Source organism: Halichoerus grypus, chromosome 2 (genome assembly GCF_964656455.1).
Source record: "Halichoerus grypus chromosome 2, mHalGry1.hap1.1, whole genome shotgun sequence".
Lineage (NCBI taxonomy): Eukaryota > Metazoa > Chordata > Mammalia > Carnivora > Phocidae > Halichoerus > Halichoerus grypus.
This window is the reverse complement of record NC_135713.1, coordinates 41414983-41433302: the sequence shown is the minus strand read 5'-3', so window position 1 is coordinate 41433302 and position 18320 is coordinate 41414983. Positions and strand designations below refer to the sequence as shown.

The following is an 18320-nucleotide window of genomic DNA, read 5'->3' as shown; positions in this document are numbered from 1 at the left end:
TTGATAAGTGTTGTTTCCTCTTCTATTCTTTGAATGAGTTTGAGAAGAATTGGGGTTAATTCTTTAAGTATTTTGTAGAATTTACCAGTGAAGCCATCTGGTCGTGGGGTTTTCTTTGTTGGGAGGTTTTTGTATATTGATTTAATCTCCTTACTAGTTATAAGTCTATTCAGATTTTCGATTTCTTCTTGAGTCAATTTTTGTTGGTATTCATGGTTACTTGAGGTTCAAAACACTTTCCTGAAAAAAAAAGTATATATAAAACATATTACATACACCCGAGTACATGGAAAGACTAGTCATTTTCCTGGATTGATGTTATATTGGAATTTTTTTAGTTTCAAGACGTAACTTTACAACCATGTTGTTGAGAAATAAGAAGGAAAATACTAAGGGAATCCGTTAAAAGGGGTAAAAGCAATTGACTCCAAGAAAGGAAGGGGCAGAGGAATTCTAATTTTCTGAAGAAATATAGCAGCACAATTAGACTCTTTGTAAAAACAAACAAACAAATAACTTAATTAAGTGATGTAAAAAGAGTTCTACAACCAAGCTGTCTAGATCCAAACCCCACGTCTGCCATTCGGTAGCCCTTTAACTATGGGTAAGTTTAAGGTGTTTGATCTCTCTGAGCCTCAGTTTTCCATTTGCGAAATGGGAATGGCAGTAGTACCCATTACAGAAAGGTTCTACAGGAACTGGAGGAAACAGTGAATGTAAAGGGCTTCGCTGCCGAGTGTCCTGGAAATAGAAGCTTCTTGCTTCCATCATCAGGCTCTCCCAGACCAAACTAACTTTCCTTTTGGCTGCGCCAGAGCTGTCTGGTCACCCTGGAGAGTCCCCCATTTGTGCTACTGACTGACTGCCTGACCTTGGGCATGTCTCTTCTCCCAGGATCCTTTGGAGGTGGCTTCAGAAGGGCCCTAAACTTCACCAGCTCCCCCAGGCTCAGGCTGGCCCTGTCCCAGACTCCAACCTCTCCCCCTGGGGGTCATGGCTTTGTTTTCTTCTAAAGACCCAAGATTTCCAAACTCTGTGGTTGCCTTGCCTAGCTAAAAGGGGAAGAAGGGGATCAGCCCAAGAAGGAGGAGGAGGAAGAGGAAAACAAGAGAAACAGCCAGTACAGCAGAGAGGAACGTGTGCCAGCGGTCCTGGTCCCTGCAGAGCTAGGAGCTGAGACCCCAGTGCCTTGCCCACCCCTCAGCCCTGCATCAGCCTGCCACCTCCCCACTGAGGCCATGGGCCCAGGGGCTCTGCTGGTCCTGCTGGGGGCCACAACTTGGCACGGTAAGAGCAAAACAGGGGACTCTGCGGGTTGGAGGGGATGAGTGACAACAGAGAAGGCCCCTGTGCAAGGACCCCATAAACCCCTGCTTCTCCCTGGGTATCCCCTCTCTGGACCGCAGGTTTGCGGGTGTCTGCTTTGGAGAGGCAGTGGAGGGAAAAGAGGGTGTGGGTGGGGTGGAAGTAGCCAGGAGGGCTGCAGATCTGTTCCAGCTCAGAGGTTGACTCACCATGTGTCCTGAACAAGCCCCTGATGCCCCGGGGCTTCGGTGTCCACATATATTCAATGGCAGGTGTTGCGGGCAGTGGTGAGCTGCACTAAAGCATGCTCTTCAAACCCCGCTCTGCAGATGGATTCCCTGGGGATCTTGTTACAATGCTCATTCTGACTCAGTAGGTCCCAGGGGCAAAGTGAGAGCCTGCATTTCTAACAAGCTCCTAGGAAATGCTGATGCGGCTGGTCCAGACCTACAGCTCTCTAAGAGGCCCTAGAGAGCTCCTGATAGCTCTGCCAGCTCTCTGCTTGTAGCCGCAGAGAGCAGGCCGGACCCGACTTGGAGGGGCCTGAGGGGGCAGCAGTCATTCCTTGGGAAGCTTGGGTAAGGGGCTGGAAGGGGAGATGAGAGGTTAGCCTCTCTGGCTCAGGGCTCAAGTGAGGTGAATTTGGGAGGAGAGTAGAGGAGGACTAGAGGAGGGCCTGCGGGGAGGACAGTGCTGGTCTCCCTGGCCAGAGTGCTCCCAGACGCAGGCTGCCGGGCCTCAGCCCAGGGAGCTGTGTGGCAGACCCCGTTCCGCCTCCAACTCTGGTAGCGGCCGATCTGGTGTAGCTCCAATCCAGGAAGGTGCCTCCCTGGGGGTGAGGGGCTGGCTGCTTGGCTTGTAGCTACAGTTCTATTTTATCACATGCTTATTTGGAGGGATCTTGGGCCAGGATGGGGATGGGGTGGGGTGAGGTGGGAAGGCAGCCTCAGCTCTGGCCTCCCCATAGTTCTGGGGCTGCAGGACCCTGGGGAGTAGGTGCATCTGGTCCCCGATGAGGAGATGGCCCGCCGAAGGTCTTTTTGTGGCCCAGTCAATCTCTCTGGGCTTGAGTGTCTGTTCTTTGTTACTGAGATGTAATTTACATACAGTAAAATGCACAGATTCTTAAGTATACAGTCTGATGAGGTTTGACAAATGCATATGCTTGTGTACCCACCATCCCAACGTAGATAGAAACTATTCCCCTCTCTCCAGAAAGTCCCATGAGTTTTATTTCACTGCCTTCTCCTATTTTCCTGCCCAGCACCTGCCTGTGGGGCACTGTTGGGGGGTGGGAGGATTGTCCAGCATCTAGACCCAGAAGAAAGAAAAGATAGGAGGCAGCAGGCTAGAAGCCTCAGGTTTCAGCCCAACAGACCAGTGGTGAGAGAGTGGGGGTGCAGGGGCGGCCGTGAGGGAGTCAAGGGCCAGGCTCTGAATACCCTAGAGATGGGCCAAGATCCTGGGCTGAGGAGGGGCCTATGTCCCAGGTCTTGGTGTGCAGTATGGAGGGGACATTGAGGGAGAGGAGTGGAGGTTGGGCCACATCCTGGGAGCTGAGATGAGAGACAGGCACAGAAGGGGACCTTGGTCAGTGTCTGCCAAGCCCCAGCCCCCACCCCAAGGAGGACGGGCCTGAGCAGGCTTTCTCTTCCTGCCAGCCAAACCAGCAGGGGGAAGTTAGGGGCAGAAGTTGAGGGTGTCAGCCTGGCCCTGCGTGAATATCCGGGACAACAAGACACGACAAAACAGGACACGTTTCTCTGACCACATTTCCAGGAGGCTGAGACAAGGGCTAGAGGGACAGGGCAGGGAAGGGGAAGAAGAAGGCGCCGCTGAGACCGGGTGGGTGCAAAGCAGAACACAGCGAGAATCACAGAATCCGAGACCTCAGATGGTACACAGACTGTGACCTTGAAAAGTTAAAAACTTTAGGGGTGCCTGGGTGGGTCAGGCAGTTAAGCGTCTGATTCTTAATCTCAGCTCAGGTCTTGATCTCAGGGTCGTGAGTTCAAGCCCCATGCTGAGCTCCACGCTGGGCGTGGAGCCTACTTAAAAAAAAACAACAAAAAACCGAAAGTTAAAAACTTTAGATATCAGAGTGTCAGGACCAGAAGGGGGGTTAGAAATGTCGCAACTGAAGCAGTAGCCCAGGGCAAGGGCAGTGGACCGAACCTGGGGCCGCTCTCACCTTACTGAATCCTCCCAGGACCTCCCAGGTGGAAAGGGACTATTCCCAGTGGAAGGAAGAGTAGCCTGAGAGTCAGAGAGGGTAAGCAAGCTACCCAGCGTAAAAGGGAGAACCAAGTGTCAGCCCGTGTGGGTGTGACCCCACAGTCCAAGCTCTTCCCTGCAGTCAAACCCCAGCCGGGGCCCCCCCATAGCTGCAGCTGCAATAAGTCAGCCCCAGCTCTGCTGGGATTTGCCGACAGCCTGCCAGAAAGGACGCTGCCCTTCTCCCTGGTGGTCATGTGGCGCAGGAGGGATACGAGCCCCAGGGGCTGGCCTTGGCGGTATTCACCAGTTCCCTCAACGCTTTATGCTCATCAGAAGCTCAGGCAGCAAGGCAACCACCTCGAGATGGGTCTAACATCAAAACACTAACAAAGCCATCCTGAAATAATTCGACAAAGAAGATCTTTCCAATTCTGGAGTCTATGGTGGGGATGGGGTGGAAAAACCCACTTCGGGCACTTCTGTGCAGGACAGTGGAGAACCCTGAATTCAGCCGATGCCCTGGGAGCAGCAGTGACCAGGCCCCTGTCACTGGAGTAGAGCGGTCGGATTCATTAGGGGCACCCAGTTGGTCAGTGGCAGAGCTAGGCCCTGCAGCCCAGAATGTTCCAGTGTGCATCAGGTGGCACTCCCTCTCCTGGGGGTCCCTCCGTTGGAGAGGGGGCGGTAGCCAGGAGGGCCAGGAAACAGAAGTGAGAACATCCCAGGGAGGAAGGCTGCAGGCCGAGCAGAAACTGGGGGCCGGGCTGGACACCAGCAATGTGCTTCCGCCCACACGGGCTCGGCCTTGAATCAGTTCTCACTTCCCTCCTTTGCCCCTATTTTAGGCCTGGAAAAATGCTGACACGGCAGAGGCCCGGGCCTTCTTCCCGGAGGGCCTGATACGGGTTTCAAGTTCTCTTTTCTCCTTCAAGAAAATTTTCCTTAAAAGAGATTGGCTTCCTAGTAACACAGCAGTGGTGGTGAGCTGGCCTAGAAGGCTGACCGGCCCTTACTGAGTATTTATCTGGTGACAGATGAGGTTCCAAAGGCTTTCCATGCACTTAAACCTCCTGGCATCCCAATAAATGTGTACAATTATGGCCCCCATTTTATAGGTGGGGGCAACTGAGGCACAGAGCCTCTGAACCATCCCACTGTGCTGCAGAGCAGACGTCCAGTGGTGGGAGTGGGCCCAACACAAGACTCCCAGAACCCTTCTAACTCTGCTGGGCCAAGATCCTACGACCCTTCTCTTCTTCCTCATATAAATCAAATTGGAGGACTTTGCCATGAACATTCCATTCCTTTGTTTTTTCCTTTGCTTGTTTGAGCTCCCTGCTTCGAGCCAGGTCCTGGGTTTGGCACTAGGGATACCAGCCCATTTTGTACATGGGGCCGAAGGGGTCCACCCGTGGGGAGAATGTTGCAGTCACAGCTGAGAAGACTGAGGCGGGAGGCTGGGGGAGACCCGCGGAACAGCAGCTGACTGCGTGCTGAGAAAGCTCCCGGTGCCCGCTTCTCAGAGGAGGGGGCTGCTGGACATCAGTCCCTCCCTGAGCAGCTTGGAGGTGGGGGGCTGAGCAAATGGCAAAGAGGGCCAGGACTTGCTCAAGGTGATCCCCAGTCACAGCTGAACCCCAGCACCACGCGTCTCCTGCCAGGAGGATCTCAGAGGCTAGGATCATCAGACCAGGGAGGGTCTCCTCAGGGCTCACTCCTGTCTGTCTGCTATTCACCAACCCCCCCACCAGTTCAAGGAGTCCCAGTGATAGAACCCAGCGGCCCTGAGCTCGTCGTGGAGCCAGGCACAACGGTGACCCTGCGATGTGTGGGCAACGGCAGCGTGGAATGGGATGGCCCCATCTTCCCCCATTGGAACCTGGACACTGATGCCCCCAGCAGGATCCTGACCACGAATAACGCCACCTTCCTAAACACCGGGACCTATCGCTGCACTGAGCCTGGAAGCCCCCTGGGGGGCAGTGCCACCATCCACCTCTATGTCAAAGGTGAGGACTCTGGGCCCACTCCCAAGAGGCCTGGCCCAACAGGCTCCGCCAGGAGTGGGCAAGAGGGCTGGGCCCTAGTATTAACAACCATAATAAAGCAGCTCCACATTGACTGAGTGCCTGCCCTTGACAAAGACCAGCAACAGTGCCTCCGATTTAATGTAGTTCTCACAGTAACCCTGTGATGTAGGTGCCACGATTATGCCTGTTTTCCAGAGGCTCAGACAGGTTGAGTCATTTGCCCAAAGTCACACAGCACCAAGCCGGAGGGCTGAACCCTGGCTCTAGCGCCCCCACCCTGAAGCATCCGTGGAGCTGCTCTGGCGTGGTGTGGACCTCAGGCAAATGGTCAGCTTCTCCGAGCCTCCCTGTCACCAGTGTCCAGGGACCGCTTGGCCTGGTGGAGGGAGGGCAGTTGTAACCCCGTACCCCTCTACCCCAGACCCTGTTCGGCCTTGGAAGGTGCTGGCCCAGGAAGTGACGGTGATGGAGGGCCAGGACGCACTGCTGCCCTGCCTGCTCACCGACCCCGCGTTGGAGGCAGGCGTCTCACTAATGCGGGTGCGAGGCCGGCCCGTCATGCGCCAAACCAACTATTCCTTCTCGCCCTGGTACGGCTTCACCATCCACAAGGCGCAGTTCACTGAGACCCACGGCTACCAATGCAGTGCTCGAGTAGGCGGCAGTATGGTAACATCCACGAGCATCTGGCTCAAAGTGCAGAAAGGTGCGTGGGGCTGGGAGGGACAGGCCAGGGTGGAGGGCAGGGATAGAGAGATGGCAGACATGAGAGCCCAGGCAGGGCCCAGGCCTGATGGGGAGCAACGGGCTGTCCCTCCTCTTTCACTTCTTCCTTCCAGTTGCACCATGGTCATCCGCAGGGCGCCTGCGGGGGCAAGACAAGCAAGGTGTGCTGGGCACAGAGAGACAGCCCAGGATCGTCTCAGCTCATGAGACACACTATGCAAATCATTCCACAAGGGGATAGGAGAGGGTGGGGGGGCGCTCTCTGAGACAGTGACATTTTAGTTGAGCTGAACTGGGAATGATGGGAAGCAGGTGGCCGTGAAAGCTCTGCTTCCGCAGAGGAAACAGCAGGTACGGAGTCATGAGGTGGACACAGGCTCTGATGGTTCCAGGAATGGAAGGAGGGCCCAAAGCTGTCCCACATGGATTTCCACTCAGTGCCGGCCCACTGCTGGGTGCTGGGCACAAGCAGGTGGGGCGGTAAGCCAAGTGATGGGAAGGTGGGGGTGGATGCACGCGACAGCTCTCACCGTGGGGGTGACAATGCTGGTGAAGTCTCCCTCCTCTCCCCCTTGCTCCGGCTAGGCTAGTGCACCAGATTCTGGTTTCTGGAAGGCCTGGTGTGAGTACGCAGGACCCCAGGCTTGACACCTGGCTTGAGACAGGAATCAGGTCCCTGCACCGAGGGCCAGGGTCACAGCCACATGGCTGGCAACAATGCCCTGGGCTCTGAAGCCATGAAACATGTTCAGGAAGTCACAGGACCCCACCATGTGGGCAGAGGGGGCCATTAGGTCTCTTTCCCCCGCACTCCAGCTGACAGAGCCATGGGCCCTCGTTCTGCTGGGATCCCCTCGGTGACCTTGGATGAGGCCCTTAGTGTCTCTGGGCCTTGAGAAACTGGATTAGATCATCTTTCAACAACAGCAATAGCCATGAACTTGAATTCAACGCCCACTCTGCGTCAGGCACTGTACTAGCCACTGGGGATATCACCATCTTCTAGAGGGAGACAGAACAGAGAGCAAGTAACACGCCGACTGTGATCCACAAGAACCCGCCCCGGAGAAAGCTGGATGTGTGTGGGCTGGGGAAGACTCATTCAGCTGACTGGTCACAGTAGGCTTCTCGGAGCGAAAGATCCGGAGGATGAAAGCGGCCGCCAGCTCACGGTGTGGGAGGAAAAGCACTCCGGGGTGGGGGGGGGGGGGGCAGTGTGCAGTCTGTGTGGCGGGAAGGCGGTGTGGCTGCAGAGGGGGCGTGAGCACGACGCGGCAGGTGCTCAGGTGGTCAGCAACGGGCCGGGGCTTGCATCCCAAGAGTGATGGGAAGCCACTGGATATGGGCCCAGGAGCGCACGTGATCCAATCCACGTTCTCAAGAGCTCCCTCGGGCTGCTGCGAGGAGTCTGCCTCGTGTGGGGGCCAGAGGGGAAGCGCAGGCCTTCCAGGCGGCTGTTGCAGGCGCCCAGAGCAGAGAACAGGTTGAGACTGGGGAGAGGTGTGGTGACGAAGGGGAGTGGACTTCTCAGAGTCTGTTTCAAAGACACGACGTGCTGTCTGAGGCCTCCAGGCTGCCTCCCAGGATTTACGATGGGAGCGTGGTGGGGGCCCCAGCCGGTTTCTGGCCTGTGGCAGGGAGCCAAGTGACAGCTCAGGCCTGAGTGTTCATGGGTCGCTTCCCCTGGCCTCAGTCATCCCAGGGCCCCCGACCCTGATGCTGGAGCCCGCAGAGCTGGTACGGATTCAGGGAGAGACTGCCAAGATCGTGTGCTCAGCCAGGAACGTTGACGTTAACTTTGACGTCTTCCTCCAACACGGAGACACCAAGGTCAGTCCATGGGGAGACAGCAGGGTGAAGGGTGCTCAACCTCCCAGAACACCAGGCCCCGCAGGATGGAGCCCCAGCCCCGCTACCAGCTGGCTCTCTGGACTGAGGGCACGGCCCAGGCCCTAAGATCTCACTGCCCGTCAATAGCTGATTCAGAACCAGGACTTGGGCTCATGTCACTGATTCTTGTGGGGGGGGGAGAGGTGGTACTCTACCCCCTTGACCCATGACCTTTGTCCCAGCCTGTAGATAAGAGCCAGAGGTCAGTTCACTTCTGACTTAGCAAGGGGTTCCTTGGCCACCTCGAAGCCCAACAATATAAAAGCTATTTCAGAAAGACTAGGAGAGAGGGAAGCAGGGGGAGTATCCCCAAAAGGGAATGGCATTGGGCTGCTTCTAAGAGCTCCTTCCTGCACCACTGTGCCCTACTATTTGCTGGCCACAACCCTACCCCCATTTACATGCAATAGCTCACTGTTCTTCGCTACAACCCTAGGAGCATGGGCTGGTGTTAGTCCCATTTTACAGATGAGGACACTGAGTTCAGTCCCTTGCCCAAGGAAAGGCAGATAGTAATCTTTAAAGGCTGACGATTTGAACCCAGAGTTTTCTCATCCCTAAACAACATTGGTCTCCCATTTTCATTCCTTCTGGCTACAGCTCACAATCCCTCAACAATCCGACTTCCAAGGCAACCAGTACCAAAAAGTCCTGGCCCTCGAGCTCGATCACGTAAGCTTCCAAGATGCCGGCAACTACTCCTGTGTGGCCACCAATGTCCGAGGCATCAACTCCACCTCCATGGTCTTCCGGGTGGTAGGTGAGCGTCAGGGCGACGGGGGAGGGTTGCCAGGGATCCCAGGGCAAGCGAGTGTGTGAGAGGATTGGGAAGGAGTGAGCTGATGGCGGACACTGAGGAGACACTGTTAAGCACACCTGCACGAGCCTCCCCTTATCCTGGGCCTGGCGAGGGAGCCCCACCGCTGGGACCCCTCCCAGATCCTTCCCCAGAATCTTTCACTCCCTTCCTGGAGCTCCTACAGTGCATTACTGCATTTTGTTTTGTGACTGGCGTCCAGGAGCTCCCTATTAGACTGCTGTTCACGCCTTCATTCATCCCTCCATGCCTGCAACACCCATGTCACACGGACACAAGAGCAGACGACGCTCACCCAGGGAGATCATGCAGGAGGCACAGGGTGTCCTGGGAACACCAAGGGGGGCCCCCCAACCCTGGCTTGGACAAAGTGGCCTAAGCTAAGCCCCAAAGAATGGAGGTAGGTTAGCGCGGCAGAAGGATGGGAAAGGAAGGGCAACAGCACAGCTTGTGGACAGCCCAAAGGGAAAGAGAGCAGAGAGCGTCTGAGACGTGGAGAGAAGCTGGCAATGGCAGGGATGTGAGTGGTGTGACAAGGGGCCAGAGAGAAGCAGGGATGGAGGCAGCATCCAGACAGTAAAACGGGCGGGTGGCTTGCAGCCTATCCTGTTGGGAAGTCATTGAGAGTTTAAGAGAGAGTGACGGGAGCAGAGTGCGTGGAGGGTACATCGTGGTGGCAGCACCCCAGCCTGGCTCCGCCAATGACTAGCACGTTACTTAACTGCAAGACGGGGATACTGACAGTACTAGCGGTCGCTGTCTCATGGGATTGTTGTGAGAGTTCAGTGAATCTATCATCTACCTACCTACCTACCTACCTACCCACTCTGGCTGCCTGAGTGTGCACAGGAGACGTCATCTGAAAGGCCAGTCCGATGCCCTGTGCATTGGATGGGAGATCCGAGGCTGGACAGGCTAAGTGGGAATTTCTCACAGTCAAGACAGGCTGAGTGATTTCGGTCTGGCCACGCCTCGTGTGCTCAATGTTAGGGGAGGCAGAGGGGCGTCGGGGAGAGCACGCGTGCGCCTCACCCCCGGAGAGCAGCCGCACTGCTCGAGGCTCGCGGTCACCGTGAGCTCCGCGGGGGGGGGGCCCCGTCCTGCGCCGGGAGCTGTGCGGGGTGAAGGAGGAGAGGAGCACATCAAGTTGTCCCCCAGTGGTGGGTTCCTAGTGCGCGGGTATGGCAGTCACTCGGTGTGTGCGTCCGTGCGCGCTCCTGGTCAGACACTGCTCTGGAGGCCAAGGACGCAGCTGCAAACATGGAGGCCCCTGCGCACGGGAAGCTGGCGCTCCAGCTGGGGAAAGACAAGCAATGAGCGACATAAATTCTGGAAACCAAATCAGTTCTATAGGGTTTGCTGTTTAAGATAGGGTGTCCTCAAGGAAGGTCTCACTGGTCAGCTGCCATGTGAGCCATGGCTTGAAGCTGGCGAAGGGGTCCACGCAGGTGCGCGGCAGCACAGAGCTCCGGGCAGAGGGCGAGCGGGACTGTGCTCGCCACGTGCAAGGAACAAGTCAGCCCGCGTGGCCAGGGGCGGGGGGGGGGGGTCCGGAGGAAGAGTGGTACAAGGGGAGGTCAGAGAGGTGAGCAGGAGAGGTGGCAGATTCCCCAGGGCCCTGGAAGCCAATGTAAGGACTTGGGTCTTTTCCCCTTGAAAGAGATGGGGTGCCATTGGAAAGTCTGAGTAAAGGAGTGTGACACCATCTGACTGGCATGTAATAAGATTTAACATGGCTTTCTGGTGCTGTGTGGAGGGTAGAAGCAGGGGGACAAGGTAGGAGGCTACAGCGATTGTCCAAGCTAGAGGTGACGATGGCTTGATTAGGGTGGTGGTGGTGGAGGTGGTGGGAGAATGGATGGAGGATGGATAGACAGATAGAGGGCGAGAGAGAGAAGAGGACAAAAGCCTTGCCCTAAAAGCTCACAGATTGGTTGGACAGAGAGGATGGTTACCCAAAGGGAGAAGCAGATGCAGGAAGTAGTATGGATGTGGTGCCTAATGAATGTATAGACTATAAGGGCCACAGGAGTCCAGGGAGGGAGAGCTCCCTGTGGCCTGGCCTGTGGGTGGATACCCCCTGATAGGGATGAACCTTGAAGGATGAGAAGGATTTAAATAGAAAAGAGGAAGAGGACACATGGCTCCTGGTGGAGGAAAGGCCTTGAACAAAACCTCCAATGTAGGAATGACTGTGGTGTGTTGGTGTGTTCAGGGGATGTTAGGAGACCCAGATGGGTGGAGTAGTGTGTGTGTGTGTGTGTGTGTGTGTGTGTGTGTGTGTGTGTAGGAAGAGGGGGCTGGCTAGATGGGCATAAGGAGGAGACTTGATTGTGGAGAGCCTTGAATGCCGCTCTGTATGGTGGAGACAATAGGGAGCCATAAGCTTTGGAGCAGGTATATCACAGGGTAGAAGAATAAATTTTAGATTTCATAGAATTGAGTAAGGAGAGGAACCCTTAGAGATCATATAATCCAGGGCTTTTTGCAAAGTCTTGGGGATTTAAGAAAGCATTTCAGGGGCTTCCATGAGAGGTATGGAGAGGCTGAGTGAATGGGGAATCCTGCCATAGCTCCTTTGCCTGAGATTCAACCAGAGCAACTGATTTTAATTCATGCAAGATTTAATTCGAAGAAACTAGTCAGGACTTTTTCAGGCATAGGTACAGAAATCAACTAGAGCTGGCCTAATCGCAAGAGGATTTTTATCGGCCTTATAGCTAAAAAGCTCATGGATATGAGCTTCGGGTAAATTGGATCTAGGTGTTCAGTTGATGTGGACAAGAACCTGTTGCTTCTCACCTCTACATCTCAGCTCCACATTTTTCTTGTGGACCCTTGCAGCATCAGGCTTGACAACCCCAGTGGATTTGGGGCTTCTCCTTTCCCAGAGCTCCAACAAAAATCATGGAAATAAGTGTCATAGGACCATGGGCTCATGTGCCTACCCCAAACCACTCACTGGTCCAAAGGGGACATACTACTTTGGCTGGCTGGCCTGGCTCACATGCCCCCCTTAGAGCTGGATGTGGAAGCTTCACTGCCTGAACTATTAGCAGGAGAAGGGGAAATGGGTAAGGGGGTCCAGAAAAAAAACAGCAGACTTTGATTTTTTGCCATTGAAAAAGTTTCAAAAAATTATAACAACACAAATATATTCAATCTCTTTGTTATATAAATAAGGATAGAGGTACCAAGGAGGAGAGGAATTTGTCCAGGTTCTCCTAGGGACTCAGCAAAGAGAAGAGTTTGGGATTCTGCGGGGCAGTGGTGGGAAGAGAGGTGTCTCAGGGTGAGTCTCGGTTAGGGGTGGGGGCTTTACACAGTAGGCACTCAGGAAGGCTCCAGCTGAATGCCTGACTCAATGGGTAGATCACCAAATGAGCAAACAAACGGAGACGTCTTTCCACTAATGCCCGATCTGTATGTGTTCTGCTTTCCAGAGAGTGCCTACTTGAACTTGACCTCTGAACAGAACCTCCTGCAGGAGGTGACCGTGGGTGAGAAGGTCAATCTCCAAGTCAAGGTGGAGGCCTACCCGGGCCTGCAAGGTTTTAACTGGACCTACCTGGGACCTTTCTCTGACCACCAGCCCAAGCTCAATTTTGTCATGATGAAGGACACAGACAGGTACAGCCTATCAGCTCCCATCTGGAGAGCCCCACAACCAGAAGGGAAATGCTTCAGCCAGGAGGCAGGACACTGACTGGGTCATGTCTCAACCTTGCTGGTGACCTGGAGTAAATCCCTTCCCCTTTCTGGGTCTCAATTTCCCTGACTATAGAACCTCAATATCAGTCATCCGTGTTTGAGACGTCGACAAAATTGGCTTGCCCCTCTGTCCCACATCCCAACGCCCTCCTCAAGAGTTCTACCATTTCTTGGGACGTGCATTCTCATGCTCACTCAAGAGCCCTTAATCCCATTCAATCTCTTCTTTCATGGCCAATCCAAATGTAGAAGACATGCTCCATGATTTCTACTCCTAGATACACTCCTAATAATGATGGCACAGGGAATCTGCCACATACCCGGGTTTGGGGGATAGAGAGAATTAACATCACATGATCACAGATACATCAAAAGTTCTTTAAAGGCCTGTGGTCACCCACCCCTGAGAATTTCTCACTCATTCTTCTCCACAGACTCAAAATGCTTTTCATAAAGTGCCATCTGACTCTATCTCCTCGTTCCTCCCTTCTCTCCACTTCCAGAATCTGGCTTATCTCACAGGCACAGCATGTTAGAAGTTTATTTCCTGTCTCCTTACGTCCTCAGAGTGTTACTTGCCCCTCCAAAGTGGCCTCACTTTGGTATTCTACTACATAAGAGAGTCTCCTCCACAGAAGGAACACCGATACCATGTGCTAAAACAATAGCTTCTTTACCCACTTGTGTTTGAACGAGAGCACAGCACTCAAGGACAGCAAGCTTGTGCTGTGCGTGCAACCCGTCCCCCTCCCACACTCTTGACAGACATCGCTAATCCCTGTTGAGCTCTTTCCTGTAGGGTCCGAATGCAGCCTGCAAGTCCTTCTTAACACAGTCTCCCAGCCAGTATTTTCATCATCACTGACTCAGGAGAGGAGACGTGTTTGCCGTTATTTGGGGATTTGCTAGATACTTGCTAGGTAATCCCTTAGCCATCTTCCAACTCCAGAACTCTCTGGGGTTCTCTTCCTAGCTCCTGAAGCCCAGACCTCATGAATGCCTGGCCTCCAGCTTGCCAGTTGTCAGAATCAAAACAGAACAAAATGTTCAACAGCACAAAAATGTTTCCTTGTCCTCATTTTTCTCCTCCCAGTTCCCTTCTCATCTATTCTGGTCAGGATTTCTAGCTTCCCCTTGTCTAAAGCAGAAGTTCTGAATCTGGAGTCTATAGACCCCTGGGAGGGGGGTTGGTCCATGGACAGGTTTCAGGGGTCCATATGCAACAGGGACATTGCAGAAAGAAATCATGGAGATCCCCCAAAACACAGTAGTGTGGGGCCATTCGGCACAGGGCAGATAAGCCTGGGCACCAAACAGCCACCAAATTTAGCTCATGTGATGGGTGTGTTCATAATGGTGACATTGAGTCATGCAAAAAAGTTTAATTCTTTCCACTTAAGAGGTAGATGTGTAGAGGGGTTCTGTATGCCAAAGGTCCAGCTGAATGAGATTGCCCTTTGAATACCATGGGTATTAGTTTGGTATAATTTATAATTATATGCTATAATCTATTTTTTAAAAAAACTTATTTATTACCTAAACCATACATGTCCATTATGGACAAATGCTAAAATAGAGCTTAAGAAAAGAAAAAAACGAAAAATTACCTGGAATCAGCTGAGGATAATTTATGTTGTCCACATCTGCCTCCGGGTCTTTTCTGTAACAGAGGTCACCGTTAAACTGAGTAGCTACAATGAGTTGGGCTCTGTGTCAATCACCCTGAATGTATGCCCGTTTAATCTTAAGGCCAAGCCTGTGAATTAATACCATCGGTGTTACCCTCATAGAAAAGGAAGCAAAGATCAGAGAAGTTAAGTACTTGTCTAAGATCACACAGCTAAGACAGCACGAGAACTTGAACCCTGGTTTCTGTAGCCCCATGGCTACGTCTTGCCTCTCATCCCTCTCACAGTCCCTCCTGGCAGGGTTGGTGCTTTAGGAACTGCAGCTAACCTGGGTGCTGGTGTTTTGAGCAGGGACTGCTTAGCCCAGTGACAATGGCGAAAGTAGGTACATACAGTGGGAGCTTGTGATGTGCCTCCCAGTGTCAGCACTTCACAGACATCATTTCTATTAAACCTCGGAACAAAACCACTTTACAAATGAGAGGAGCAGGGATGCTGGGGTGGCTCAGTCGGTTAAATGTCTGCCTTCGGCTCAGGTCATGATCTTAGGATCCTGGGATCGAGCCCTGCGTCGGGCTCCTGGCTAAGTGGGGAGTCTGCTTCTCCCTCTGCCTGCCGCTCCCCGTGCTTGTGCTCACTCTCTCTCTGACAAATGAATAAATAGAATCTTAAAAAATGAGAGAAGCAATTAAGGAAATTGGGTTGGTGGTTTCCCATGTCTTAATGGCACTCAGCCTGGGTCCCTGGCTCAGCCAAGGCCTTTGCATCCTGGACACTTTACCAAAAATAAAACAAAGCCCTTTCAGAAGGTTGTCTGAGCCCACTGTCTTGCAGGGCCGTACGAGGACTGGGTTCATGCCAGACGGCTTGCCCCTCTTGTGCAGGTACACGTCTATCCTCTCCCTGCCTCGCCTGAAGCCCTCGGAGGCCGGTCGCTACTCCTTCCTGGCCAGAAACACTGGAGGCGAGCATTCTCTGACCTTTGAGCTCACGCTGCGCTGTGAGTGATGGGGCAGGTGGGCGGGCAGGGGGTCGGGGGGGTGCAGTACTGGGGACTAAGGTGCCTGGGGCTGCCTGTATGTCCCTGAGGCTGGCGGATGGGCAATGGAGGGAAAGCAGCTCAGTGCAGGGTGGTCAGACAGGGACTTGGGGCCTCTGGGGCTGATCCCTCCTTCTTCCACCCCTCTTTTACTCCTCAGACCCCCCAGAGGTAAGGGTCACGTGGACCGTCATCAATGGCTCTGACGCCCTGCTCTGTGAGGCCTCCGGGTACCCCCAGCCCAATGTGACATGGCTGGAGTGCAGGAGCCACATAGACAGGTAGGTGGCTCTACTCACCTTCTCCACCCTAGGCTGAGGGGCCGAACGGTGGGGCGTCCTGAAACTCTAAGCCACACTCTGCTCTTCCCAGGTGTGATGAGGCCCAAGAGCTGGTTCTAGAGGACTCACACTCGGAGGTGCTGAGCCGGGAGCCCTTCCACAAGGTGATCGTCCATAGCCTGCGGGCCATGGGGACCTTGGAGCACAACCGGACTTACAAGTGCCGGGCCCTCAACAGCGTGGGGAACAGCTCCCAGGCCTTCAGGCCCATCTCTATAGGTGAGCCTTCGCCCCTCCTGGGCCAGGGTGGGAGGTGGGCCCAGGAAACTGCCCCAGCCCCAGGGAGCCTGGCAGCCAGGGCCTAAGTGCCAGAGTGGAGCAGATCCCAGCCATACCGAGTTCCACCTCTCTGGGTCCAGCTGCAGCCGCCTCCCGACCAAAGGTCTCCTGAAGAGGCCAGGTGGAGGAGTCTAGGACCCATGGGACTAGAAGCAGGGAGGAGAGGAGCAGAGGGAGAAAGCAGCCTGAAGCGTGGCTTCATCTGGCCCCTCTGCTCTTACTCCGGCATTCGAACTCCCCCGTGAACGCACAAGTATGTATTTGGCATGAGCTGCGTGCCGGGCGCTCACTCAGTGCAGGGGAGCACTGCGTCCATGGAGCTTGGAGCCTGGGGGGAGAGACAGGCCAACCGTCCCGCAGGGTCAGCCCCGACAGCCTCCTCCATCCCTCTCGGACTCTCTTCCCTCCAGAGACACGGTCCTATCCATTCGGGGCCACTGTCCCCGGGCGGGGCTGATGGCCAGCCCCGGGCACTGACTCGGGCTGCGTCCGTTCAGAGGAAGGCGTGCCTTGCCTGTGTGGCACAAAGACTCCAGCTGCCTGAGTGGGAGAGGCCCACAGCTGCGGGGACCCACAGCACCTTCCAGCAACCGGGACTCAGCACCACTGTGTGCCAGGCCCTGGCCAGACTCTCTGGGCAGGCAGCACCGAGTGGGAGCCTCTGCCTGGCTCCGAGGCGGCCCCGCAGGGGCCTCGGAGCAGCTGAGACCAGGGCCAGACCCCACACGCAGCCGCCTGTGGCAGCCTGTCTCAGGGCCGGGGGTCCGATATTAAACATGCCAAACGGATGTTTCACTGAGAGCTTACCCTGTGCCAGGCGCTGTGCCGAGCACCTTACAGTTGTTAGCTCAGGGAGCTCACACGGCCCTAGGAGGCTAGCACTATTTTCCTTCCCACTTGGGAGACGATGGACCGGAGGTTTAGGGAGAAGTCACACATTCGATGTCACACGCCTCCTAAGTGGCAGAGGTGAGATTTGGCCTCAGACCCACACTGCTGATCTGGGCAAGATGATGGACACTGTGTCCTTCCAACATATTGAAAGAAGTAAGGATATTGATCTGGAGGAGGAGACCCAGGGGCCATTAGTCAAGCTTTCTGACCCTCCGAAGGGCTGTGTGGTTCCAAGGGGCGCTCGGGAGAGCAGCGGGGAAATGCTGGGAGGGCAGATTTCAGCCTAACCTCTAGGTCTTTCTGTCTGAGCTGCCTGAAGGTGTAGGGGGTGAACGCCCATCACTGGGGTGTGTGTGTGGTGTATGTGTGTGTGTGTGGTGTGCATCTGTGTGTGTGTGTGGTGTGCATCTGTGTGTGTGTGGTGTGCATCTGTGTGTGTGTGTGTGTGCATCTGTGTGTGTGGTGTGCATCTGTGTGTGTGTGTGCATGTGTGTGTGTGGTGTGCATCTGTGTGTGTGGTGTGCATCCGTGTGTGTGTGTGCATCTGTGTGTGTGGTGTGCATCTGTGTGTGTGTGTGTGTGTGTGGTGTGCATCTGTGTGTGTGGTGTGCATGTGTGTGTGTGGTGTGCATCTGTGTGTGTGTGTGTGTGTGTGGTGTGCATCTGTGTGTGTGGTGTGCATGTGTGTGTGTGGTGTGCATGTGTGTGTGTGTGGTATGCATGTGTGTGTGTGGTGTGCATGTGTGTGTGTGTGTGGTGTGCATCTGTGTGTGTGTGGTGTGCATGTGTGTGTGTGGTGTGCATCCGTGTGTGTGTGTGGTGTGCATCTGTGTGTGTGTGGTGTGCATGTGTGTGTGTGGTGTGCATCCGTGTGTGTGTGTGGTGTGCATCTGTGTGTGTGTGGTGTGCATGTGTGTGTGTGTGTGGTGTGCATCTGTGTGTGTGTGGTGTGCATCCGTGTGTGTGTGTGGTGTGCATCTGTGTGTGTGTGTGTGTGGTGTGCATGTGTGTGTGTGTGTGTGTGTGTGGTGTGCATCCGTGTGTGTGTGTGGTGTGCATCTGTGTGTGTGTGGTGTGCATGTGTGTGTGTGTGTGTGTGTGAGCACAAGCCACAGCTGGGCACTGGCACGAGCCTCTGCGGCAGAGCGCCTCACGTTGGCAGGAGGGGGCACTGCGTGACCTGAGGGGCTCCCCAGCGGCAGAGGCTGTGACTGCGGGCGGGGCTTGGGCTGGGCATGAGCGGACCCGGAGGGGCTGTCCTCCCGGCCCCTGGCTGGGGGAGGGCCTATAGGAAGACTCTGAGGCTCTGGGGGCTTCCAGGTGAAGACTCTTGGTTCAGTCAACGGGCATTTATTGAGCACCTACTGTGTTCCAGACAATGCAGTGGCCTGATCTCAGTGGTGGCAGGAGGGCTCGGAGGCCCCGCTGCAGGCTCACTCCTCT

At 54.7% G+C, this 18320-nt stretch overlaps 1 protein-coding gene across 1 annotated transcript in view; it reads left to right on the top strand.

Annotated features, from left to right (window-relative positions):
- The first annotated feature begins 1084 nt into the window (after nucleotides 1-1084).
- CSF1R (colony stimulating factor 1 receptor) overlaps nucleotides 1085-18320 on the top strand; it is a 30771-nt gene continuing 13535 nt past the window's right edge. Inside the window, exons 1-9 of the mRNA XM_036080657.2 lie at nucleotides 1085-1287; nucleotides 5274-5531; nucleotides 5974-6258; nucleotides 7972-8108; nucleotides 8769-8928; nucleotides 12429-12615; nucleotides 15209-15324; nucleotides 15524-15644; nucleotides 15736-15923. Coding sequence (XP_035936550.1) covers nucleotides 1239-1287; nucleotides 5274-5531; nucleotides 5974-6258; nucleotides 7972-8108; nucleotides 8769-8928; nucleotides 12429-12615; nucleotides 15209-15324; nucleotides 15524-15644; nucleotides 15736-15923 — 1501 coding nt within the window. The 5' untranslated portion in view covers nucleotides 1085-1238. The remainder of the gene's footprint in view (nucleotides 1288-5273; nucleotides 5532-5973; nucleotides 6259-7971; nucleotides 8109-8768; nucleotides 8929-12428; nucleotides 12616-15208; nucleotides 15325-15523; nucleotides 15645-15735; nucleotides 15924-18320) is intronic.